General features: G+C 45.3%; 1 protein-coding gene across 2 annotated transcripts; it reads right to left on the bottom strand.

The window, feature by feature from the left end:
* Window positions 1–1,382: 1,382 nt before the first annotated feature.
* Window positions 1,383–27,455, bottom strand: grhl1 (grainyhead-like transcription factor 1). Of its 2 annotated transcripts, none has more exons than XM_088927906.1 (15): window positions 27,311–27,455; window positions 21,361–21,547; window positions 20,439–20,512; window positions 19,558–19,927; window positions 18,581–18,660; window positions 18,014–18,170; window positions 17,595–17,706; window positions 16,669–16,763; window positions 13,792–14,038; window positions 12,743–12,870; window positions 10,732–10,760; window positions 8,764–8,852; window positions 6,486–6,571; window positions 3,277–3,341; window positions 1,383–2,937 (listed from the first exon to the last, which is right to left on the bottom strand). In XM_088927906.1, exons 1-15 carry the CDS (start codon window positions 27,328–27,330, stop codon window positions 2,823–2,825), a joined length of 1,854 nt encoding a protein of 617 aa, XP_088784032.1. In that variant the 5' UTR covers window positions 27,331–27,455; the 3' UTR covers window positions 1,383–2,822. The 2 variants fall into 2 exon arrangements, with proteins under 2 accessions (XP_088784032.1, XP_088784039.1); XM_088927913.1 differs by having other exon boundaries at window positions 27,266–27,333.

The following is a 27,455-nucleotide window of genomic DNA, read 5'->3' as shown; positions in this document are numbered from 1 at the left end:
AGCGGCTCTCTTCAGGCAAGGCCTGAGTTACTAACCGTCTCCTCCTCCAGCCAGCAGGCAGAGTACAAGTGCAGTTTCTCCCCCCTGCCTAGAGCTGCGCAACACTGCCAGCGTTACTTGAGCTCGGGAAAAAAGAAAAAAAAGTGCTGGGTGAATATTTACATGTTCTCGCCAGAAATTCTGCAGTTATTAAAAAAAAAGCAGACAGTAACACGACAGCATCTCTCAGCACAGACAATCTTTTGTGGTATGCTAAAACGTCAGTTTGGAAATTTAATCACACCTTGTCTACTTCGGTCCACTGGAAAAGAACTAGCACAATGCTGCCAATTCCTTAGCACAGGTACAGACACATCAATAACAGTTCGATTTATTTTGGGGGGGGATGTTCATGTGACTCCCCCGTGCAGCAGGTGACTGTGACTCTGACCACAAGCGTGTAACCCCAGCTGGCAGACAGGGTAACCGCTTTGGGTGTGAAGGCACAAGAGTGTAGCAATGTTACCTTTCCAGCTCTCCTTCTGACCATGAAGTTCTGCAAACAAGAAACACGGGTGCTGCCCCTCTCGCTAGTGGGCAGAGTGTACCAGTGCCATTCTGTACTGGTGCAAGCAGCCATATCACCCTGCAACTCACAACTGGCAGCCCACTGGAGCTCAGCCGGTGTGAGCCTGGTCAATAGCTGGATGGGAGATCTGGGAAAAACTAAGGTTGCTGCTGGAAGAGGTGTTAGTGGGACCAGTAGGGGGTGCTCACCCTGCAGTCTATGTGTGTCCTAATGCCACAGTATAGCGATGGGGACACTATACTGTAAAAAGGCTTTGTCTCTCGGATGAGATGTAAACCCAAGCTCTTGACAGTCTGTGGTCATTAAAAATGCCAGGGCGTTTCTCGAAACGAGGGCGCCGTGCAAGCGCAGCCCATACCCCAAACCGGCTTTATGGGCTTCTGCTTCGGTTGCGTTATGAATGAGCGCCTCTTTCGCTCACCGCTGCAGTGACAGCTGTGTGTTTTGAAACTGGCCGTGTGCCAAGACACCCCACCCGCGGAGAGACAGTAATCGTTTAACTGATCTAACAGGCCGGGACTCCTGCTGTTCTCTGTGCTCCGGACTTTTCCGAGAGAGTGTCTTGTGCTCGGCTCCCTTGACACGACTCATGACATCATCAGTCCCCCCACAGGGACGGAGGCGGGTGTGGAAGAGGTAGAAACGAAGTCTGAAGAGTTTCTCTCCTTCCTTTTTAAAAGCTGTCCACTTCCGAGCAGGACTTGTCCTCGTTTGTGTTGAGAGAGCCGTGTCTTTGCTTCTTAATATAAACAAAAAAAAAGTTCTTCCTTCTCCCCGCTGGAGCTCGCAAGAACGACCAGACGGCAGCCCCCGGTGCTATCGCACCTCGTTTATTTGACAAAGCAGAAGAACTAATACATACACTTAAAAAAAAAAGTAAAAAGAGAAATATTCCCTAGATAAAAAATGCTCCCGTGTTATAAACATTTACATGTGTAAATAAAAAAAATCATAGACAAAAATAACAACAATAGTAATAATACTACTAATAAGAGTAAAAACCATGTAACAAAACCCATTCCCGGTTTTTAAATTCCTAACAAATATATACATATAACTGATAAGTACTTCTTACACAACAGGTGTAACCTAAGTTTAGGCCCACACTATCCAAAATACAAGACTTGGCTGGCTTGTAAATATCTGTAAAATTCATTGGGCTTAACCCATTCCTTAGAAAGAGATACAATTTAAAAACAATAAAAATAATTTGTATATATTATATATAATATTTATTGCACTTACTATACATATAAACCTGGATATCTGAGTCATCGGTTCAGTGTTTGCAGACATCCATCAGTGACAATAGCGTAATGAAGAAGAAAAACCTGTCACCTTGACTAATCTCCAATAAATGAATGAATACTAATGAATGTATACCTTTACATTACATTAATCTCCAGCCTGAGATCCACTTGGCTTGGAACTTTGGAGTTAATACTTTTAAATAAAAAAGGTGTACTTGCGATATTGTTACGGAGAGGAATGCTTGTTCGTACTTTCAATGAATTTCAATACATGCATCTTCTGTCCTTTACTGAGTACCTTGCCTCTATCCCAGATAAAAATTGGCCCCTTCAAGAAAACCTCTAGGCAAATAGTATATGCTTTTAAATACTGATGAATACTAAAGCTCACAAGAAGGGGGGGTTATGTTAACTGAGTCTAGGTTACCTTACCATCAGAAACATTTGTATTTTAGTGGACGATTTGGAAATCTTTACAGAACAAATCATATTGGACGTTGTATTGTAATGTTGTGTAGTAATGAAACGGTGATGAAACTCGGCTACCTGCAAACAGTTTTGCCTATCATTGATTTGGATGTTTGCCTTTCCTGCCATGCAGGGTCTTATCTGCTAGCTGCCCTCTCGCACATACAGACAGCTCTTTGTGAACAGAATCAATCCAGCATGACAAGGAACGAACAGTAGCTGTCTTCACGCTAGTGCGACACCGCCAGTAACTACGAGACAAAAAAGAAAGAAGATTCCTTCACAAAAAAAGGAAATGCCCGTTTTCTGCCTGTTAGGTAACAGCAGTGTCCTTCGAGAGACAGAATAAAGTGTGAGTATACAGATACAAATATGGTTCCAGTACGCGCATAAAAAAACAGACATTTGTAAACCCGTATCCACTGGGCACACTGCTGCAGCTGACAGCTCCCGGGATCTGACAAGTCACTTCCTTTCAATGTGTTGCTGCTGTGCAGTTCTTCATAAAAGGTCCCGTTCAGAATCACTGACCCGGCTCATATTTCTGTTAGCGTGAGCTTATACATTCCCCCAATTTCATCAATCTGAATCTGGAAGGTGTCTTCGTTGGAGTAATGCTTTATAATATTGTCATCCATATTAACCAGGATCCTAGAGGGAATCAAACATACGTTTCATGTTAGTTTGCAGTAGTTACATACTTAACTAGAGCTCCTTGCTGCTACAGTATATACCACAGGGGGTCGAGCTGTGGTGAAAATTAAGTATCAGGCTGAAGTTAAGGCACAGAAGACTACACACATCTCAAATTATGTCTTGCCTTGGGTTTAACATCACATTACAAATTAATGACCTGAAAGTACAACATTATATTACAAATAAAGGACCTGAATTCTTAGGAACAAAGCTTTCCTGGGAGGTGTCATGCTGGGTTTTGAGAAAAAAAAAATGAGACACTTTCTTGTTTACAATTAGAAAAGAAAAACTCACCCTTTTTTGCACTTCTTGTAGATTTTCCCCACTTTTTCAGCTGGCAAATCATATTTATCTGAAATCTTAAAACAATACAGCAAGTATTAGCAGTCATCATCACTATTTCCCTTCCAGACTAGATACATCTTTACACAAAGTGCTGTGGGAGTGTGGAACAAGCTACACATTAATATTGTTGAAACTCCTACCCTGGCCTTTTCCTACTAATGGCTGCAGAAGACCCTCAGATCAATTACATATTATCTAATGGGGTAGACGGGCTTTTCCTATTAAAATGGTTAAGAAGAACAAATTTATATTTCAGCAGAGCAAATGTCTTAGAAATTCTTAACACTCAATGAAGAGAAAATGCCCTCTTACCAGCATTAAATAAAACTTCTATAGTGCAGTACAGAGAAACCCTTTCAGAGAACCAAGGGAATGAATGAACACTTTTCACTGAGTCACATCCCATGGTCCACATACAGCTGTTTGCCAACTAAAACCTGAAGCCATCTGATCTTGCTCTCCAAAGTATTAAAACATTGCATTCAAAACCGATACTTTAGTATGGACTCTAATAATAATAATAATAATAATAATAACCAATTCTCACAGAAAATAAGATTTGGTTTTCTCAATTCAGTTTTATGCTCTTGAGACAATTAAAATATATTTTTTTTGTCAAAACTATTGAATTTGAATTGCTGGCCTGGTGTATGTTGTTGGCTAATTAGGCTCATAAAAGAATTACAACTCGTTTTTTTTAAATGGATTTACTTTTAAGGTCAGTGTTTGCAGTCCAGAGTCAAAAGTCAAAATAAAAAAAAAACACAGACCTTTCTGTGAAAGAAAAGCAGGTACTTTGACTGCAAAGAGAATCTCAATCAGAACCACAGCACAGAAATTAGGCATGACAAAATAAACCATCAGGGTTTCACTGAAGAAGGAAAAATGACGCAGGTATAATCACCAATCAGCCAAGGAAAATGCAGCTGATGACAGACGAAATTATCACGGCTGTCAGGGAAAATCCTAAAATAACTGTCAGTGAAGTCACAGCAAGCACAAGGAAGGGGTGAAGAGGATCACTAATCTAATCTTCCTAATCTGCTTGTTTTGCCACAGCTGCTTTCAATATTTTAGTTGCAAACCACCGTGATGGTGGTGTTTGGAAAAAAAACTCCACAATGTGACTCAAAATGGTGAAAAGATTAAGCTTTGTCTCCTTCCAAACCTCCAATCCTTTGAAACTCCAACTCCTACAACAACTACATCAACAACTTTCCCACACCAATCAGGACAGGACATACTGTAGACTTATTTAAACACAAGGCTCCACCCCCTTGTCCAGGCTTAGACAATGACAACATAATTTAAATACACCTCCCACTTATTCAAGTCCACTTAATTTAACACTTACATGTTGATATTTAAATCCAAAACAAGAGGAGTTGTGTAACACCAACCGCATGAAGACCAACATGATTTGTCAATCGTGTAAATGTGTGTGTGTGTCAGTTTTGATTCTGTCAGAATCCACAGTTTGTAAAGATGAGAGCAGAATTACAAGGTCTGCAAGGCAAGATATAAAACCCATCGTCAGGAAGAACAGACGAGACAGATTATAGTTTGCTTTGCAGGCCAACATCAGCCAGGAGAGTTCTGGAACAAAGTTTTATGGACAGGTAAGACCAACACAGAACCTCCATGACAGTGGGAAGATTGAAGTGTGGTGGAGGTAATGTCATTACTGTAGTTTACTGTAGTTGCCTCTAGGACTGGATCTCCTGGCCTAACTAATGATTACACCGAGAATGTTTTCTGGAGTTTAGAGTTCTACATGGTCCACTCATGTACAACAAAATGCTCCTGCTCTTACTGGTGCTTCACCGTACAGCAAGACAACGACACGAATCATACGGCCCGTGTGCAACCAGACGGTTTATCACAAAAAAATGGAAAACCTTAGACCGTCCATGTCAATCACCAAATTTAAATCCAGCTGGGCATGCACTGTACATCCTGGAGAAAAAAATCGAGGTGTGAGCACTCTAAGGACAAGAATTTGAAGAGTTAGCACCAAAGACTTGGCAATCAATCTTACATGATTACACAGAGTTTGGTGAGCTCAACTGACTCCATGCAGTTATTGCCTCCAAGGGCTATGCAAACAAACACCTGAATTCACACTTTGAAGTGAATGTGTCCCAATACTCACGGTTGCTTGGAATCACTGGGCTGAACGAGCATGTTTTTGTTCTAACATGAACAAATGCACGCACGGAATTACACAGAATAAAGTGTGCACTATATTGTACTTGTAATGCACATCCATCTCACCAACGCACAAGATGAATCACTTGACAGTAAAGCAAAAAAATAAGTTTGGTCTCTGCTGTCCCGGTGCTCTTGGTGAGCACTGTATCATTTGGGTGAGGGGCTGTGTTCCACTGGTGGGATCAGAACAGACATTCCACATTGGGCCGACTGCAGCCTGGGCGATAAAGGGGCGTTACTAGGATCCCATATTTGGAGCAGCTTATCTTCATTAACATGCTCCTTCAGGTACTTTCCTCTTGCTCCCTGACTTCTGATGTGTACCGATCTCAAGGGTCTGATGCTGAGTGAAAATGACAGCGATGGCCCAGGGCCACTCTGAGAGATGAAGGACTGGCGCCTGTTCAGGGGTATCAGCCAGCTGAGAAATGGGAGGGAACTCCCTTTTCAAATTCCTGGAGCTGTTTGGTTTTTTTTTTTAAGATGTGATCGAATATCACTCCCGTCTTGGAAACAAACGTTTGTAACACCTTAACTGCTATTCGCTGAATCAGTAGTATTTTCCTCCCACTTGGCTGGTGTTTCCTCTTCCACACGGTCAGGACATTCACCCGTCATTGTTACCCTGACCCAGTCTGATGCCCCCAGGCACCATGCTGGCCCTATCCCACAGAAGTGCATGGATGGGCAGAGAGGAGAGAGCTTAATACACACAGGCCTCAGATCTGAGCTCTCCATGCTGTCCAGCTTGGTCATAAATGCCTAAACAGGCTCCATACAGGATTTCCAGTGAACAAAATATTTAGTTTTTAATTCTGTTGCATGCATCTTGAGATGTTTTCTGTCCCTAAACCAGTTAATTATGTAATTCCTTTACACAAAACGCCTGGGACCCAGAGCTCTCCCATGATTCCTGATGCTAAGTTGCTGAAGCGACGGATACTCACTGCTTCCATGAGTCCATTCAGAGAAGGAGTCTTGAGCATCAGAGCATCAAAAACCTCCTCAGCTTCCCTCCGCACATACAGCAGCACTGCAGGGGGGATAAAAAAAAGGTATTATTGAAATAGAGGAACCAAACCTTCAAACAATTCTCCCCAGGCCTGGGCAGTCATACCTCTGTGTGGAGGTCTAACAAAGTGAGAAATATAACACCGACAGTGGGATCCTGTGGAGGAAGGATACTGGTGTCCTCTGTGACACTTGAACAGATAGAAAGGGGAAAGAAACAGTCCAGTGATCTCTGGTGGAGGTTTTCAAGAAAGAAAGTTTTTAAAAGTGCACCAGGATTCCCTTCACAGGTACTTTTTCGCAAGTGGGTAAGTTTAAATGAAGCATTTTCTGCAAAACACACAAACACACACAAAACACTGTCACTGGAAGAAATTGTATGATACACGAGGAGAAACTGCTGATGTGGCTGTTTTTCTGTGTTGATATAACATGGTCATATCAGGAAAAAGTCAACTGTTTCTGCTCCGGGCTAGACACATCACCTAAATAAACACCAGGGTGCTCGGTCAAGGGGAGGCAAGTCAAACAGCTTGTTTTATTTTTGTGCCTTTCATAATAAGTTAGCAGCAGACGAGGCTATGTCTTTACAGGCCAGAGACACGAGCACGCAGCGCAGCAAACTTCTACATTGAGGCAGCTCAAGAGCAATAACGATACTACTTCCATTCAGAACACTGACCACACTGCGTTGAAGCAGAGAGATTAATTTATTCTTCATTTCGCCCTTCATTCGTTGCGGTGTCTCCGGTTCAGACTGGGGAAAAAGTCTCTCAGTTTGTGCCAAGTCATAACCAGCACGAGATAAACAAGAACTGGATGGCAGTAAAAAGGCAAAACAAAGTGACAAAGAATTTGCGGGGAATTTCAGGCGCACGAAGCAGACTCCAGTTTTCTTAGGGCAGAGCGGTGGCTCTGTGGCTGAGGGTCTGCGCCTGTGGCTGGAGGGTTGTGTCACGGACAGTTCTTTCCGGGCCCTACGCAGACGACACGAGCCGGTTGGTGAGGACACAGTAGGGAGAAAATCATGCAGGAGAAGGGTATGGAGACGGGGAGGGCGTGTCCAAGGTGAACAGGTGTCCGGGGGAAGTGAGTCCGGGGCGAACAGTCAACGACAAAATCCAAAACGGGGAAGCCAAAACAGAAGAGTAGTCCAATGCCAGACGATCCATCCGAAGGAATTAAAAACCAGGAGCCGGGTCGGGACCGGTGGGGGGGGAATCAGGAACAGAAGGTTAAAACCATAACGGAGCCAGACGCAGCAGGACCCCGGGTTCTCACGAAGCGGAATTCAATGAGGAACCTCGGGTGACGTCTGCGTCTGGCTTTTAAGGGGGAAGGGAAATGAGAAACAGGTGCAGGTAATGGGGCAGAACAAGGAAGGGCTGGAGTGCCCTTAAGAGGAGGAGTAGCGGTCGTGACAGGTTGCCGGTTCAAATCCCACAGCCGGCAGAGGAATCCTATTCCATTGGGCCCCTGAGCAAGGCCCTTAACTCCAACTGCTCTAGGGCCGCTGTATAAATGGCTGACCCTGCACTCTGACCCCCAGCTTCTCTCCCTGTCTGTGTGTCTCATGGAGAGCAAGCTGGGGTCTGCGAAAAGACAAGTTCCTAATGCAAGAAATTGCATAGGGCCAATAAAGCGATCTTATCTTATCTCCTGAAGTCAATGAATGCACGGTCATGTACTTTCGCCAGCACAGGCTGAAAAGAGCCAGGCAGCTGAAGAGTGTGCACTGACCTCAGCGCAGGAAACGGGGCTGTGATTAAAAACCCCGCCAGGGCCAGCCGACCGCGACAACAAACAGCCACGCTCTTTCACAGCCGGGGGCAGCGTGATCACCACCTTACCGGAAGGACAAATGGCAAAGCAGCGAAGGAGCAGCCGTTAGGGCTCCCCGCTCAAAGTGGTTTGTGTAAACTGTGTAAACTGGTGAAGGAGGAAAGAAGCAAAGAAGGATTTCGCCTTGCAGCTTTACTCCACATGCATGTCCAAGCATGAGACATCCGTCACCCGCAGCTGCCTGCGGCCTGTGAAACCTTCTCTTACAGCTGTTGTGCAAAGAGGGAAACTCATCTTTCGTTACACGAATAAAAGCAAAAAAACACTCAAAGAATCCTTTCCGTACCAAAGGCTTTCACTTTGAAAATGCTAAAAATAAAAGATAAAAAGTGATTAGTAAAAGTTATGGATTTGGAGAAATGAAAACTGTACCTTTTTTGGGTTCATCTATCCTGGCCAGTTTGCTGGGTGGTGTGCCAAATTCATCTTCTGAGGAGTAAGGTAACCTCTTCATGCCAGCTCTAGAAAGGGACACAAAGCGCTCGGGTCAGCAGCAGTGTGAGTTAGTGGTCTGCAGCCCCCCCAGTCCACAATCACTGAGAGCCCGGCTCCAGATCTATAGCAAGTATTCACTTGACACGTGAAGAGCTCACGAAACCACGGATTCATGACTGGGGTCTCCAGCTCTGCTCCAGGCGATTAACAGTCCAGTTAAGCCTTATAGGCCACTGAAAACCACCTGTATTTTTGTCAAGATTAGGAACATGCGTAAATTATTAAGGACATAATGTGATCAACTGAAGGGGCTCTGGTTCTTGGAGACCTGAGGGTTTTTTGGACACATGATCAACAGTATAAATGTTCATGGAAAAAATCTGCCAGGACTTTAGAAGTTGATGATTTAAATGTCCCGTTAGGTCCTGCTAGACTGCGTTTGACCAGAGCCAGCGCTGGAGATCCCAGCTGCGAGATGTCAGTAGCAGGACATCGCTGGGCACGGTTTCCTCAAGAACAGGAAGAAGAACAGCACAGATCGTCCAGATGGAGAAAATCTCTTATCTCCCTTCGCATAACACCAAGATTCCTGTCATTGCTACTACCACTTGAGATGTATCCTTGCATCCTGCACTGCCTGAAGTCCCGAGGCTCTGCTGAATAAAAACAGGGCAGCCCTGTAGAATAGAATGGTCTTTTCACAAGCAGTTGGGACTGGAGTCCGACCCCTAAAGAACTTTCTAAACGAAGCCCCAACTGTGCAGAAATGACGTCATTCAGGAACTAAAGAGAGCGATGGACCCGGCCCCTTTAAAAGGGAATGGGGCACATGTCTCTCAGAGGGGCTGTCCGGGTGCTCTCTCAAAGAAAAGGAAGGTTATCTCCAGAGTCTGGACACGAATGTGTCAATAAAATAACCAGTCGGTCTAAAGGTCTCTCTCGCCCACTGAAAACAAACATGCCTTGTGTCCTGTTGGCTCCAGGCACACAGTCACCTGGGCCAGGCCTGGCATGAGCGCTGATCAGGTGGCCACAGGCTCTGTTGCAGCCCATGAGGGTCTTAATGACTTTGTAGAATCAATTCATAATTTAAAGGACTTCGTCAATCACAGCGGCTTAATCACAGAGCCCCGAAAAAAAAAGTGACGGTAATTCATGCTCTACTAAACCTAGTCGGCGTGCCTCTGGGACCTGCAGGAAACCAGAGCACCTGGAGAAATCCCACACACACACTCAAGGAAAGAAGGCAAATTCCTCCCAGCGGCCTGAGCCTTACAGAGCAGCTGTGACTCTGGAGCTGGGAGGCCACTGTGTCTCCCACAATTAAAACCAACACAGACCACCAAGCAGCAGGCTACCGTTCTCGCTGCACTCCTCTGACAAAAAGCCCACGCAGTGCAGCTTAAATACACAATCTAAACGAGTTCTCTGTGCCGGAGTCTTCGCTGATCCTGAAGTGCTGTGAAGTGAGTACAGTCACTGCACAGTTAGCTCGCCAAACAACGGCCGACCACAATGAGCTCATATGTGGTTTTATTTTATACCAGGCTGGCTGCTGGGCTGTTCTGTCTAGTAATAATGTAGACAAATGTCCTTGTAACCGAAAATGCGTGTTGCCGCATTTTGTCATACTTCAGGTGAGCTCCATCCTATTTGGTATAAAGCACTGTTGTCACATATTGTCATATGCAGATGGCACATATTGCCACTTAACAAATTGTGCTGAAACAGTACGTACACTGGAGACTTTGAATATATTTTATTGTCTAATAAGATCCAGCTGAGCAGTTATAACCCTCCTATATCATCATCTCACTCTGTACCCCCATTCCCACCCCAACTCCAGTACTTCAGCCACTCCTGCAGACATACTGTAAATGAAGAAATACAATAGTTTATCCTTACCCTTCATCCCCATCCTCGGCAGAAAATGGCTGCAAAGAGAAGAGAAAGGAGGAGAATTGTAATTACAGTCTTGAAGAAGGTTCAAAAATACATTCAAATAAAAAGACCTTAGTATTTATGTTTAACAAACTATGTTAGTTAGTTAAACTATCCTATTGATGAACTATCCTATTGTTCAGTTCATCAGGATCTGAAACTCTTAATTCGTATTAAACAAAACATTTTTACTAACTGGAATTCAGAGTCTCTTTCACAACAAAGCAGCACCGGAATTCTAGTGTACTGCGGCTGAAAACTGCTTGTGCGAGTGTCACTTGAATCCCACCATCTGAGGACTTGCGCTGCATCTTTTTGTTCTTTGTCAAGCGCCCATCATGAGCGGACTGTGTGACTTTGCCACAGTTCCTTCCAATATTTCAGTTGCAAACCACGCTGACGGTGTCTTTACAAATAGGCCCATAGGAACATCCATTTACTTGTGTGAAAAGATGAAGGCCACAGCATCTGTTCCCAAGAGCGTGTTCTGCTTTGACTCGCATAGTTTTGTGCTGCATTACACTGGCCATCTTGTCAAAACTCTGCCAATACGCCTCATTGTCCTGCTGTGCCCCAGCCTAACCTCAGATCAGCTTCCAGAATAACGCCAAAAACCGAATTTCAAATATATTCCATCTGCTATGTCACTCACCTTTTTTACCTCTACCAGAGCGGCAAGAAGTGAGGGTTACAATGTGACGTCGGCTATTTTGTGTTTGTGAGTGTGTAGAAGGTATGAAATGAGTGGAAAAAAAGACCTACCACGGAGACACGTGGAGGTGCTTATCCAACAGATTTTAATAAGCCTGGTAACAACGGCTATTAAACTCTTTTTATAAGTATATAACAGACATTTGGTTTTACAGCTTTTGTGTAGATGAGCGAAGTCTGGCGCTCAACTCAGCAGTGCAGTTATTTAACGAGAAAAATCCCACGTGATTTCTGAAAACCTTAATTCACAGTTAACATCTTGGTTCCGAATGCTGTGTGATCTCAGAATAACTACACCCTTGATAGCTAGTTTTATTTCTCCTGGAAAAACCTGAAGACTGAGATTTTCCCACTGCCTCAGTCTCAGATGAAAATCAACACGTAAGGTACTTTCAATGTATAAAGGAAATGAAGTTAGAAAAGCCCAAGGAAAGTATCACACAAGCAAAGACACTAAAAATACACATTCTTTTGCAAAGACCTGGAAATCTATGGCCTCCCTGTGTCCACATTTTTAACAAGTCCTTTATGAGAGTCAGCTTGCATAAGCTGGTAATGTACTGCCTGACGGTGTCCATGGTCTGTATAAATGTACTCTTACTCAACAGAGGTCTCAGGTCAAAAGATGTGTCCCATGATGCCGTGTGCTTCAGTTCAGCTCTCGCGCGTCCCTCTGCCCAACACTCTTGTTTCATAAATCACTAGAACTGCCGCCCATGCTCCAGATGGAGCAACGCACTATCCCTATTATTCCAAGTCCGAGTTCTTCCAAAGCTTTCATCAGAACATCTACGGCTTGATCAAGTATCTTTAAAACTCTTGAAGCTTGCTGTACATTTCAATTCCTGCACAAGGAAAAGCCATTCTATATGGGCGTGAGTGCTTCAGACCATAGTCTGTTACCTATATCTTGCTACACGGACTTGAAGAGCTCATGTGGAGTCAAGTTTGCAAACAATTAAGAAAAGGAACATGATGTGAACTATTCAGAATGTATGCCGAAGACCTTTCTGCAATGGGCTAGATAGACTATTAGTTCTGGACATAGCCAGGACACAACAGAGAGCTTGTTTATAGCAGTTAAGCCTCTTATTGATATTTTAGTTACACTGTCTTGGTGTTGTGGTGCTTGGGCAGTGGGAGTAAAGCACTGCAAGGATACGAATCACTGCTTCTCAACAGAGCAAAAGAATGCAATCACTTGCAAATCGCAGCGTCGGCACAGCAGGGTTACAAGAGGCGCGGCGGAGAGAGGGGTACTCACATGACGCTGGAGGTTGGCAAAGTGGATGTCAGGAATGAAGAGGACAGGCTGAGTCTCGTATTCGACCAGTGCCTTGAACGTTGTGATGTCGGTGCGTTTAGGCAACACTGGCACTTTGACATCGGTGACTGGAGAGAGAAAGGAAACCAAAGATGCCACTCAGCTCCAACACACAATCAGGCGGTTCTGACACACTGTACACCCTCCACACCGCCCATCAGCACAGAGCAGCAGAGCAGTCTGAGGGCTTTCTGCATCTCACACCTAATCAAGAGCACGTTTGGAATTGCTTAGATTTTAACTTCTCTGATGTGTTTTTTTATGTAGGCCTTCAGATTCCTCCTTACCTTACCTACAAGGTCTTGGTGGTCCAGGTGTGGGTTTACAGTTAAAGACTTTAAACATCATGTCCCCAGTAGGTGCCCTGTGTAGTGAGGATATTTACAGGCTAATGTAGGTTCTTGGGGGTATGTGCCAAGCAAACCACTTGTGTCAAAAAGCAGCTCTGTAGGAGGCAGTGCTGTGTGTCCCATACAACATCAGCTTTGAAAAATACTGTCAATCTGTTAGGATCAGTCGGAGGCTCAACTGTCACTCAGTAGTCACTGCTCTGGGGGGGGTGTTTAACTGAGGGATGAGCAAGTTACATGAAAACTAGAAAATCTCAAAATCTTTTTCTAAAAAGTAGAATATCTTTCCTTCTTGACACAAGGTACAAGTCTGAACTGGTCTGTACTGGTCTGTACTGGTCTGCATGGAAAGGCTGGGATGCCTGGGCCCAGCAGCACATCTTGACACAAGGTGCTGCTCTGCGCTGGTTTGTACTGGTCTGCGCCAGTTTGTGCCGGTCTGTACTGGTCTGTACTGGTCTGTACTGCTCTGTACTGCTCTGTACTGCTCTGCATGGAAAGGCTGGGATGCCTGGGCCCAGAAGCGCTTGACACGAGGTGCTGCTCTGCGCCGGTTTGTACTGGTCTGTGCCGGTTTGTACTGCTCTGCGCCGGTCTGTGCCGGTTTGTACTGCTCTGCGCCGGTCTTGTAGTACTCACAGCCAGGGATGTTGGAGGCCAGGTCCTGGCACTTCCCTTTCCTGCGGGACTGTTTCCTCTCCTCGTCGCGGATCTTGCGCTCGGCGCCCTTGTCACAGAAGACCTTGATCTGGCAGTAGGCGCGGTGGATGGGCTTGTTGCTGCGGTTGTTGTAGCTATAGGTGTCGATCTGCAGGTTGAGGGGCAGCCCCTTCACTCCCTTCTGGGAGGAGAAGTCTGTGCTGAGGCAGTTCACGGAGATGAAGATCTGAGGAAGCAGGCAACAAGAGAGTTATTCCACCTGCTCCGTCTAAAAGCTGCACTGAAGGAGCATTTCAATTTGCAGACAGACATCGTAGCAAGTGTGTGGGTCCACACTCCGAACAGCCCTGTGCTGTCATGATGGATCCAACAGGTTAGATGAGGGCTCCTAGTATAAGAAGATAAAAGCCCTTATTTTCCTTTGCTGTAGACTACATCAGTTCTCCAGGATTTTTGGATCACAGTGAGAGGTACCACTAGAAATGGCTGCCTAAAACCACAGCCTTGAGATGCTACGATGGTCCAAACCTCACAGCAGAACACAGGAAAGCCTCTTCAGAACGAAGCTGAGCCGTGTCTCCATCTGATTTTATGCCATTTAACTGAATATGTCCACCGGTAATGGGAACTCTACTGCACTGCACGCCTGTGAATACTTTTTACAAACCTCTGAGCAGTGATTCTCAATCCGGGTCATGAGGGACTTGGTCTCTGGTGTTTTTATACCAAGTGGGCACCTTTAATAACTGGTGCTGATCGGTGCCTATAATGGACCTGCTTGCTTGCTTAGGTGGTTTTCTGCACTCACATTTCAGCCCGCACACCTGAACGAGGGACGTGCTGGAACTGGGTGATTATTAGAGGGTGATGATACCCATTACAAACCTAATTCCGCTTTTTTAGAGCTAAGAGCCTCAGACAGAAAATTGAAATCGATTGGCCTGTGAGTAAGATCTCTGCTGGAGTAAAAAACCAGAAGACACAAGGTCTCCCCGGGGACAGTATTGAGAATCACTGCTCGAGAAAACTTCAGTGTATTGATGTGTTTAATTAGTCTGTTCTCTAAATGAAGAGAGTCACCTGGTGTGGCTGTTTTAAAGAGACTTAGAAAACCTGCAGGCTCACTGGCCCTCCAAGACTGGAATTTCCCGAAATGGCAAATCAAATCTATTTTCCTGGAAAATCAGATATATTAAACTTCTATATTAAAACACGTCAACATGTTTCAAATCAAACGACGCTATTCTACTACTACTGGCCTTTTTTTTGGAGCGCCTTGTAAACGCTTCGCCCGGCTGGAAACACTAGATGGCGCTGTTGCAAAAGAAACGCCCCTGCCGAGGGAGCCGCCAGCCTCCACAACATTCAGGAAGTGTCCCGAGAAACTACTGGAGAAGCAAACACGGAGCTCGGCATTTCGTGGTGAGCGTTTCTCACTGGTGTGCTCACGGTCAGGTCTCATGTCGAGCTCCACAGACGGGAGAACGCGTCTGGGTGCTGCTGGGAACGGGAAGGCTGGAGGTTGCAGTGCTCTCCGGGAAAGCAGGTAGTAATGGCCCTTCTGAAGGAGCCAGTGTATATGCTGGACATTTGACTGATAGCGAAACCACCACTGAAATCATCTATATTGACTGACAGCTGGTCGGGGGGGGGTAGTATCTGGCTTGCTACTATCACAAGGCACCATCTAGACTTGCAAAACGCCTTACGTGCCTGTCAGACTGGATTCCATTGTCTACTGTCAAATCTTGTTTTTTTCCCCCACGTTTCCTCATTCTTGTTGGAATTAAGCACATCTCGCCCAAAGGCCATTTTTCATGCATCTGAAATGAACAATAGGGTGACACAGCCAGAAGGCCTCGGAGCCACCGCCTTGGCACCAGAGTGAGACGCGCAGCAGCGACAGAGCAGAGGGGCTGCTCCGAACTGGCTGGGGTGCGATTTGCCAAGATGCGTGACTGTCCTGGGCTTTTAAAACTGCATTTCTACACAGGATCCGATTTCAGTCGTCTTTCCTTCAAAACGCAAACTAGCATGCTATTCTGGCTAACTGTTGTGTGCCCTACAGCCGGGAGAGCAGGCACTTTTTTAAACAATGTGTATTTTTCAGAAATGTGAAAATCCCCTTCTTTAAACTTCCTCATCTCTCACTTAGAAATGGCGGCTCCTGACAACCAGCCAAAGGCGCTAGAATCACTGGTTTCCTCGCATGACTGTGGCCTTTGTTCGACAAATACAATGCTTTTTGGGGATTTTTCATCCAGCCTATAAGAGGAACTCGGATGCAACAATCCTTCACTCACACAAACGTCCTGCTCCTGCTACTCCGAACATAGCTCAATCGCCAAGGAAACGCTAAAAATAGAGTATATCTATATCTAAAATCAGCTTTTCATAAGCTCGCTGCCTTTGCACAGTTACAGTACATCCTGTGACTACTGATTTACAGACCATTCGGTCATTCCCAGCTACATTCCTAAACAGAAATGTCCTACAGGGACATCGATCTGTTGAGTTTTCCAAGTGAGTGACTAAGCAAAGCATCAGGGGAACGGCTTGATCAGAGGACTGCCCAGTTTCCTGTTGAGGCTGTTAGACGTTTTGTGGCACATAACTGAAAGAAAATGTAGTGTTGTGCCTCTAACAACTCCCTTACAATGCATGAAATATAAAAGTGGCATCCATAGACGAAATGCTTTGAAATTGGTTTGTTTGAAATTGGTGGTAAGAAGACTTAGTTTCTTTCGCTCTTGAAGTTTACTCAAAGACGAGCAGCGATTTGTCTTCAGCACAAGAGCTGCACAGATGCCATGGGGTCTCACAGCACAGCAGGGCTCAGCCAGCCCATTCTCTCACCTTTGCTTCGTCATTGATGTCCCAGGTGAAGGATATAGCGTTGTATGCGATCTCCTCAATGTTGCTGATGGTGTTGAAGCTTTCTTTGTAATCGGCTGCAAAGTCAAGGTCAGAGACATGAGAATTAGCTCAGATGCTTCTGTTGATCCTGATCAACTGATCTAACCCCGAATTTGTCCAGACTTTCTGCTGGGCAAGCTATAAGGTGGAATTTTATAGGAGGAAACAGAAAAACGGAAATGAAACTGAAACATTGATATGACAGTGAAATGTCATTGTTGAGATGATTTTGTAAATGACAGAAAGCCATTTAAACTATCATACTCGGCAATTTAATTGCTAAGTGAATCTCAGATTTCAACCCAGTCACATTTGGAAGAAACTCAGAGCTGGAGACCCAACTACCTGACTGCCAAGCCTCTTCGGGATCTCCGACACTCTTGTCTTTGAACATTTCTTGTTCTCTGTTCTAAACATTGATTCATAAATAAACCCAGGAACCCATGCCATACTCCCACAGCCCTATGGGTAACTTCCCTTTTACCTGAAGGATTGTTATCAACAAACTACCTGGCCCTGCTGATACTTCAAGCAGAGGAAACAAGAGGATGTGATCCGAGATTCAATTAAATACCAAGTACCAATCAGGCAAGATGGGTTTAATGGCCTCCTCTCCATGGTAACTGTACTGCAGTCGCTATGTCTTTCACCTCAACCCATCATAACACACGCCAACCATTTTGTTGGTTGTACAAACTGTGCATGTTGGGCCTACTCCTGTCCGCTAAGTAACAGGTCCCCAGGCCTGCAGCTTCTGGGCCACCCGTACGGGGACAAAGTCGCTGGAGAGAGGGTGGTTTGTTTGAAAAAGCAGGGGTGGCGTAGTGCCGCAGGAACAGTCGGGACTGCGGGTTCGAACCCCTTACCGATGTCGATGCAGCGCTGTTTTGCCGTGTGCTGCCGGGAGTGCCAGTACTTCCAGTGCTTGAGCTGATCGTCCCTGCACTTCTCCTCCCCGAAGACGACCATCACCACGCTCTGGGAGGCAAGGGAAGAGCACTGCATCAGAGACGGAGCGCACGGCGAGCTGAGCCGGCCCCTGAACCCCGACCCCCGCCCCCCACGAACGCTTGTCGCTTACTGATGTGAGGTTACTACAGCTTGGAATACGTGACTGACTGTTCTGCGGAAATAATCACACAGGGGGCAATCCGTACTCTTCAAATCAGGGGGTAAGATAAGCCGGTGGGTAAGTGTTAAGCGTCGGCGCTGCTGCCATTTGGAAAGCGGCAGCATTGGTCTCCGCGGCGACCGCGGTGTCGCGGGGCGCTCAGGTAGTACTGACCCGCACTTTGCTGATGGGGTGGTGCAGCACTTTGCCATTTCCGATCTCTCTCAGCGTAACGGGGTAGAACTGGCCCTTGTTCAGGTAGGTCATGGTGCCGTCCCCGGGCTTCTGGCGGAGAGACTTCGAAGCCTCCAGGGTGTACTCGAAATTATTCCTGTCAGAAGAGAAAGTGACGTCGTAGCTGTAGGGTTGTGTTCTGGTGATTTCAAGGGGGAAAAAAACACAACGTTCTCCTCCTCCTCTCTAGAGCAGCCGACGGGCACCTCAGCGGCGCATATCGCCGCGCAGGCCCGACTGAAGCCGGACGAGTGCGCTTTCAAGGATCTCTGGCCGCGGGTTCGAAACTCTGAGGTGGGGAGAGGAAAGGCCGTCCTGAAGGAGACGCGGCTGTGTTTTCCCCGCAGCCCAGGCAGTGGCGGGAGACATCCCAGGCGGAGCCTTGTCCTGGCTGAGCGGGGAAAAGACCTTTTCTGTTTCCCGGTGTCATTCATGTGATCTGCCCTCCCCTCCCCCAGCTCCTGCACGGCAGCGAGCGGATCGAGGCCCGGGGAACCGGAGGCTTACCCCGAAACCGCATCAAACGCGTAGTCCTCTGGAGCAATGGACGCCATCCTTAGCTGCAGGTCCCCTGGGAAAGCAAACACCTGCAGCAGACAAAAGGGGAAAGGCCGGATGTAAACAAACATTCCCAACGCACGGGGTCTCCCACATTCCATACTCCCACAGCCCGTTGGGTGAAATCCGATTCAAGAAGGGGGCGGTGGTCATACGGGACAAACTGTCGATAACTCTGGTTTCTTTCAGCTGAAGAAACAAGTGGATGGGATCCTGGGAAACAAGGAAAGCTCAGAGAACAGAAGGGAAAGCATTCCTACTCTCTGGAGACGGCTTTCATGTGTTATGTCTTTGGACAATACCCTCTGGGCCATAATAAAAGACCGGCGTCATACTTTATTGCATTCATCAGGCAGCTGGTTTTTGTCTCACTGTAAAAAGAGGGAGCGAGTGAATCCAGGTTATCCCTGCAATTGTCCTGCATGTTTGCATTTTTTTTTAATTAAATAAAAATGTAATTGAATGGATCTGGCAGCTCCGGGATTCTCACCGGGACTGGAAATCTAGCAGCATGGAAAGGGCAAATTCTGAACATGTAAACGTAGGATTTAGAAATAAATATGACACCGAAATGCTTTATGTGAAGCAAAAGGGCAGGCCCCATTTTTTGCTGCCTTCCCACACACTACTGTAGGTATGAGAAAGCAAAAAACTATTTCTTTAGTTGAGAATCACTGGATAGGAATTACTGGAATGTTTTCTAGTAATCTGCGATACAAAAGCAGAGGACGTACATGTGGCACCCATTTCTGCGTGTGACACGAGCCTTACACTACAACACAGTGGAGCGGTGGAGAAGAGCGCAGACGCTCAAGGAAAGGGTGTAGAGACAACAACACACTTAGGCGTGTCTGCTGTCGCGGCTCAGACCCTGAAACGGAGCCCGGAGTCGTGGCGGGGGTGACCGAGGGCGGCCACACTGTTACCTCTTGGGGGTTATCCTTGAAGGTCTCGGTGAAAGTGGAGTCTGGGGTCCGGGACTGGGTGTTGGGGCTGAACTGGTCCGGGTTGAGCTGCCGGTCGAAGACCACTATGCGGCTGTCCGGCTCGGCGCAGTGGTTGGCCTGTGGGAGGCCCACCGAGAAACCGTGGGAGGGCACCTCGGTCTTCACGGGGTAGTTGGGGACGGTGGCGATGGACACGGTCACTGTGGTATCCGGTGTGGAGAACTGGCCTCTTTTGTCTTGGCCCAGCTGGTTTCCAGGGAGAACAATGTTGAAGGGCACTGTCTTGAGGACCTGCACCCTGTTCTCGGCCATTGGCATCACGGGCTCTTGCAAGGGAGCCATCGGGTTCCTAGGAGGAGAACAAGACCTGTCCGTGTTCACAAAATCTCCCTCACAGCCCTGCAAGCCACAGGCCTCTCCGATTCCCAGAAAAAGAGGAGCCACTCATCAGTGGCAGAGTTTGCCCAGGAGAGTCCACTTTCATACATTACTTTTTCTACAGCAATCAGGTGAGACAAACCACTGATGACTTTGTACAATACTGACACACAAGAAGTAAACATGATTTCTTTACTTTGTCTGGCTGCTGCTGCTCTGTTCAAACAAGGTACAGAGAAACACTCCTACCTCACAATTCAACAAGTCTCGGTTTGCATAATGTGACATTTTTCTGCGTTCACATTGTGCTGTATATGTACACCTGTGTGACACAGTGTACAGTCTATTCAGAGCCACAATGAGGGAAATATCCAGTATATCAGTTTTAAGCAAATATTCCCCTTAGTGAAATCACAAAAAGTACAGCTATACTAAATGCGCTTTAATGGGATGCATGGGTAGAAACAGCTATAGGACCGTACCTTTTGTTGGGATCAATGTCGGCTGCAATGACATCTTGCTTCGCTGGTGAAATCGTTCTCTTTTCTCGAGGCACCTAGGAAGCATGTCAAAAACCCAGTTACAAAACTGTCCTGAATTTCGGCTCATCCACTCCACCTTCTCCTGCATGCACCAGTCAATTTGCACGCCTAAACGTTCAGCGTGCAACAGTTTACAAAACACTGAGGGGGCATCACAGAGCACATACTTCCAGCTCTGGACACTGGCTGTGGGATAAACTCCCAGCCGGGATTCTGCTGTTGTGGTCATTCACCCAGCTTGCTCCAGTAAATGCCCTGTCGTACAAACAGGCCTCCAGGGCATCACTGCACATGAGAGTCTGTTCTCAGCTGAGTCTAAAAAAACATTGAAGATACCTGCCATCTTACATCTGCAGGAATTCCCGTATGATCCTGCAGGATCACATCTGAAAAGGCCTAAAGAGCAAATGTTCAGCCGTTCCAGATATAAAAACTGGTCCAGGTAAAGGTATATCCCATGCTAAACGGAAAAGCATCTTTTCCTTTCAGCCTGGAATAAACCTTTACCTGTCCCTTGGCAGCCTGTGCATGCTGACGCAGCCAATTGTGTAATTTATTGTATCCTAATTTGTTTTCTTTTCGTTAATCTAATCCCTATAAATTCCTGTCCTTCTACTCCCCTATCCCTCTTAACGAGCTCGCGGATAAAGCATTTCATTGCCCACAACACCGCTGTATGCTGTACTGTTCGTGCATTGATAAATAAACCTTGATTGATTGATTGAACTTCTTTATAAAAACAGGAAGCCGTGTTCAGCTCTGGACACCACAGAACACATCTGTTGTGTTTCTGGTCATTTCTTTTCCGACTTGTTTTCCAGACCTAAAATTCCTGTATACTCAGGCTGGGATACCCGGGTACCTTGTAGTAGTCGTAGAGCAGCCCGAGAGCTGCCGCGCTGTCCTCGTCCCCGTTGATGCTCATCATAGCCTTGGTGGCGGCAGTCAGGGGGTTCTCCAGGAAGGACTTCCAGGCCTCGTCCTCGCTGGTGAAGGGGCGCCGCTGGCTGTACGCAGGGTCATTCTGCAGCACCAGCACCGCCCTCTTGCTGTGGGTGGCAAAAGAGCCGGGGTGAGACAGGAAACACCCAAGCATGGTTCGGGACGAGCCAGCCTACGGCTGTATTTCATTAAGGACCCTAAAATATGAAGAACAGGAGGCACGTCTTTCTGCAAAGAGTTGTGGGAGTGTGGAACAAGCTGTGCCGCTATGTTGCTGAAGGTGATGTCCTGGATCTGTTCAAGAAACAGCTGATGGGAATCAATTAACTGCTTACTAACAGACAGGCCCGATAGGATGAACAGCCTCCTGTCGTCTCCACATTTTGTGTTCCTAAAGTTCTGAATTTGATTTGGAGAAAGCTCTGAATGCACCAGCCACCCACAGGCCCAAAAGAAAAGGCGCCGCCAATGCTGGGAAGGCCTCACGTGAACTGCGGGCCCTGGTTGGAGTTCTGGAGCCTGCGTTTCCGTGCCTGTGAAACCCAACCGACCTGCCAGGCCTGTCACCGAGAGCACAACAGGAAGTGGAGGGATCCAAACCAAACACAGATCGGTATCTTGTTTTGGAACAATGGGAACGGCGCTTCAGTGCATCTCAAAGGATCTGCAGGGGCCAGACCGAGTGAGAAATCACTGCACTGGCTGAGGTGTGCAATCCGTGTGGGTGTGATACCTGCTCTTCCAGTCAGATCTGTCCTGGGGCACACTTCATGCGAGGCAACCCTCATCGACCGTGTGGCATCTTTTCTTGCTAAACTTGTCCCGCTTGGGGACGAAGCAGAGCGGTAAACCACTACAATGCAGCAATAGGCATTGCAGGGGCGTAATAACACCTGTCACAGAACAAATTATTTTCTACACCCACTTGACCGAGCCTACAACCGACGACATTCTTTCGGGAAACAAGTCATACCTGCAGACACACAAAGTCAAAGATCTGGGACAGTCTTTACATTCTTTAGCAGAATGATTCTCAGAGCTGTTCTGCTCTATTACAAGGAAATGCAGTGGATTCTCCAAGTCTATAATGACATTATTAGAATTTAAAAATGAACCAGAATTGCTCTTTTCCGTCCTCCCCCCATTTCTTCTCATATTGTTCTTTTAAACTGCACATTTAAGGCTTGATAAAAGAGTTTTCGCCCCCCCTCTACACCCAAAAACCCAAAAGGCTTTTTTACTGAAGAAATGGCTATCTTAAATGTTCAAAGAAATAGACAAGAAACACTCTCAAATTTCATTTGATTTTTTTTTTCCTTTGATTATTTTTATATAAGACGACAATGCCTTAGATATCTTCAGCTGCCCCCTCTACTGGACCTATTCAAGCTTGGCCACGAACGGAAAAGAAATCCCGATACTGTATGTGCTTGGAGGGGCAGTTTGATTTGCTTTTCACTTATGTGCTTCTTGATATGTGTGAAGATAGATACTTTATTGATCCCGTGAGGGAAATTGCAGTGCAACAGCAGCTTTACACAGACAACACAGCCACAGTGTGACGAATGATATAATAATAATAGTACAATACATACAATACAATCAGTACAGTGAGGGGTGTACTAAAAGAGTTACTCACAGTCCGGACACACAAAGAACAAAAGCACAGAGATGCTGAATGCATAGCAGACTCCCTTGCATGACTTCATGAACTCATTATCAGTAAGGTGCACACCTTACCTGAGCATCTTGTGCTACAGCAGACAACCCTTCGCACATAATGTGTAAGGGTGTAAAATTCGTCTTATTCAGGGGGTTGCCAGTTCACAACAGCTGGACATGTCTTCTTTGCAACTCAGGAACTGGCTTTAACATTGGATTTTCTACTTTATAGTTATTAACTACAGGACACAGATCTCTGATTGCGCTAGACAGGTATTTTATCTTTATGTAAACAAAAAAGATTCAGAAAAGGGATTATTTTCTTGACAACTTTTAATTCGACCCCATGACAAATATCTGAAGGAAATTAGACTTCTGTCCATCCAGAATCTCCTAATGAACAGAACATGATATCTGTTCATGCTCTCTCTGTTTATGTTTAACCATAACACTCTAATTTGCCATACATACAGGCCTATAAGTGATTCTTAATAAATCGTATATAGAATTCTAGAATTATATCATATCAGACTTCTAATACTATCTATGAAATAATTGCATATTTAAGAATATAATTCTTAATAGATACAACGTTGTTTTATTGTGTTTTTTCCCCAAACACCTATGGTTTTTGGGGGAAAATTGTTATAATGCTACAATGACAACTGATTCATCAGTGGAGTGTGGCCGAGTTGGGATTCGATTGGTGCATTCAGAACATAACTAACTCATCCTAAATTCGGCTGGAAATTTAGTAAAAGGGGAAGTCATTTGACAAAACTACCCCCCCCCCAGGCAGAGACTGGAGTAAATGCTTGTGACGCTCTACCAAACCGTTTAATTATCGCGCTGGCCTCAGAAAGCTCTGGGATGCTGACGAAGCCATTCTTGTTCTGTATGGCCATCAGTATTTGCATCGAATATGACATAAACGTTCTCATGCCGAGCACAAAAAAAAAGGTCTCATGCCGACCTGTTTGTATGGTGACAGTCATGTTTAAAGATTCCCCGTTTTCCCCGAGGAGAAAGCAGTACGAAGAGCTGTTTTGTTTTCCGCTTTTCTTTATCAGGTGACCGGTGTGAAAAACAACACTACCGAGATTAATTCCAGAGGAGGGTCAGTGCCTATTGAGAACCACTGGCAGGTGAAACCTGGCTGGCTTCTTACTCCTCACAGTCCTGGTGCTTATTACCTAGGGATTATACTGAGGTATGCAGCCAATGACAGGAGGATTATAAAGCAAACAGAAAGAGCAATTTTCTGGCATTACTGCAGTGTTTGCCCTGATGCCTTAAGGTTCACTTCAGCCTATTAGCTGTTGTCAACAGGTGTAAGGGGCCTGGCATGGAGACAAAGTGCTAGCATGAACTGATCTGGCTTATGAAAATATAGGCAAATGTGTGTAAAAAAAAACACACTTTAAAAAAACATCCCTTATATTCACTTCATTGGATCATTGGAGAAATTTTACAGTTTTTGTTTCTGTTCCTGGAATTGACTCGGGCAGTTCAATTTCGGAAGACATCAATCGTAACCAAACCTTAATTTTATTAGCAAACTGACAGTTTGCACGCAAGAATAAAATGACACAGCATTCTCACACGAGAGCATTATCGATGCTCGCCAGCGCTGATTATGACAGTTACAGAGTAACAAGTCACAAAATCTCCAATAAAAAACACTGCTCCGTAATATTTAATAGGCAATGGTTATTTGTAGTGTGCTAAGGCTTCATTTTCCGCGTTAAAAGCTCTTCTTTTGAATCATGCAGAACGCCACTATGATTAGCACAAGCTAGCAGGACCGAAATTCAAATGGTAACATAATGGAAATTATTTATTTAAATGACGCTTTTAGCTAAGGCGAATTCTATTTTTAAAAATCAACTGAAAAAGCCTTTAGTTTACCCCCGAAATTTCATCGTCATCTAATAATACGCAAACTCGATTTTCAAAAGAAATAAACTGCGGAAGCAAATTTTTTTAAACATAAAAGTGCGGTTAGGTCCTTTTTTTTTACTCTGTATTACTTTTGCATTTTTTTTGGGAAATCGCGATAAGATCATGTAGACTTCAAGAGTTCTCTAGTTTAAACTTGTTTCAACAATTCTTTTATTTTATAATTCAGGAATACCAGTAATATTGTATATTTTCGAGATGTAAACTGATACATCAACTGATTTGCCGTATTTAAGGAAATTTAATGTCTTATTTACATCTTCGGCTGTGAAACGGCTTGAGGTAAGTGCATTTGTGCGGGGGGTTATGTTGACGTTTCAGTTGCTAACCAAGCGAGCGCGACAGTTCAGTTAGCTGTGAAAGTCAGTACGTTATTAGTAACTCTATATATTTAATTACGAGCTATAGGCTAACACGGGCTCTCCAAAGGTACAGTTTACAACACTGCGGATCTGCAACCCGATAGATCTCCGTTATTCAGTGACAATAAACCTTAAGTGGACGTCCAGTACCAAGGAGAAAGAAAAGACGCGCTCATGCATCGAAAAACAATCCCGAAACTGGGCCACTGTGAAATAACGGCTTATCAAAACAAACGCTTTAAAATGAATATATGTATATATCCGAACCAAAATAACCCTTCACGTTTTATTCTCGGGTACCCAGTCTATTGAAGAGCAAGTTCATTGAGACCATCGAGTGTGCCTTCTGAGTAGAAAGTGTCACGTAAATACAGATTGAACCTTAAACATTAGAATTAAAAAAATCGGATTGTAAAAGTCCCGACGAACCTGCAGTAATCTACACACTAACCTGTCTGAAACGAATGTGACATTCGTCAGTCATCTTGCATCGCACAAACCTACACAAACCGGAGAAACCCTCCAACTCCTAGCTCGTTAAAATGGGCTTTGCGTTTGCTGCTGTCATTTGTTCGAAGATTAAAACAGAAATGTTGTTTTATCGAATTTACAAAGCCGAATCAAAAACAACACTTGTAATTTCAACAGCACTGTTGTAATTTCACGAATAGGCAAGGAAGAGGGGGGGAATTTGATTTTTAAAATCCTTTACGTAGCTAGTCAAGTCTAACGATGTCTGGACGACCCGGGGAGTACCCATGCTTGAACACAGGCATCCTTGTTGAACCCACAACCCTCTCACCATCACTGCTCCAAAGCGAAACTCCAGAGAGTGGGAACAGACCTCGCGTTTTTCTTTAATCTAATGTTTTTAATCGAGTAAAAGCGAACAAGACCGCCGCGCAGAAAACCAACCAAAACAATCGGTAGTTGTTTTTTTCTGATATCGGTGTCATTGAAAGCCCGCAGGTACATTGTTCTCCTGACTAAGATGTTTTAAAGAAAGTGCGACCAACGCCTTGCAGGTGTACTGTTTCACTCCAGCCTTTAAATTTACAGAAATCGCTCAAATAAATAAATTTTGCCCGTTCTATTTATGTATCTTAACTCATACGTTTGTAGGCACACGGAAGATGTAACGCGCACAATAGTGGTCAGCAGGTGTTCAGACGTCAAGAACCAACTTTTCAACATTTTACAGCGTTCCGCAAACTTAAATACATGGCAATTCTGGACAAAAAATGTTACAAACATTAGCAAGTTTTTAAAACACTGTTAGTAAAGCCCCTTTTGAGTTTACAAAACAGTGCCGTGCGATCTGCGATAATCGCGAAATAGGGAAATAATGCTAACTGTTCAAATCGTTGCAACCGCAGTTAATAAGTGCTGATCGTCAGCAAAAGCCGCAGATGCGGGACTCAGGAGCGATACAGCACCAAAACAATCTTGTGTAAAGCTTCAACACGTAACGTGCTTCAACTCGGCTAGCAGGTGCAGATTCACCTGCGAGAAATAACAGGTTCAAACATGACAGGTGAAACTGCATTACGTATCCCTGACACCGCGCTCACACTCATCCGAAACTCCCATCACACGAAATCCTGGATGAAACAGTGCGGCGTTTTTGACAAGTCGGGCAAGAAGAAGCAGACAAAAAAAAGGCCATGCTCTCTTTCTCTCTCTCTTTGCGCACAGAAATTAGCGAGGAGAAGAAGAAGAAAAAAACCCTTCGTTATCATTTCCACCTGCTCGCACAAAAAAAAGGCATATTAGTGTAACTATCACCCCCCGTAATCCAGCCCTGATAAAACGGCAGAAGCGTTCGTCGCTGAAAAAACACACCGGTTCGACTGGACTTCGCATCCCCTTCTGAGTGAGATCACTTACTTGTCATGTTCTTGTGTCATCTCGGACGGTCGAACTGGACTTTCTAGTTAGTACGGTAAATCCGATCCGGCCTCTTTATTTGAGAAGTTAATAGGAGACGCAGGATGAGGGCGATGTTAGAAGTGTCCCCAAAGGAACGGGTTTA

Source organism: Atractosteus spatula, chromosome 2 (assembly GCF_055471065.1).
Source record: "Atractosteus spatula isolate fAtrSpa1 chromosome 2, fAtrSpa1.hap1, whole genome shotgun sequence".
NCBI classification, from domain to species: Eukaryota; Metazoa; Chordata; class Actinopteri; order Semionotiformes; family Lepisosteidae; genus Atractosteus; species Atractosteus spatula.
The sequence above is the reverse complement of the archived record's forward strand: the minus strand, read 5'-3'. Positions and strand labels throughout refer to the sequence as shown.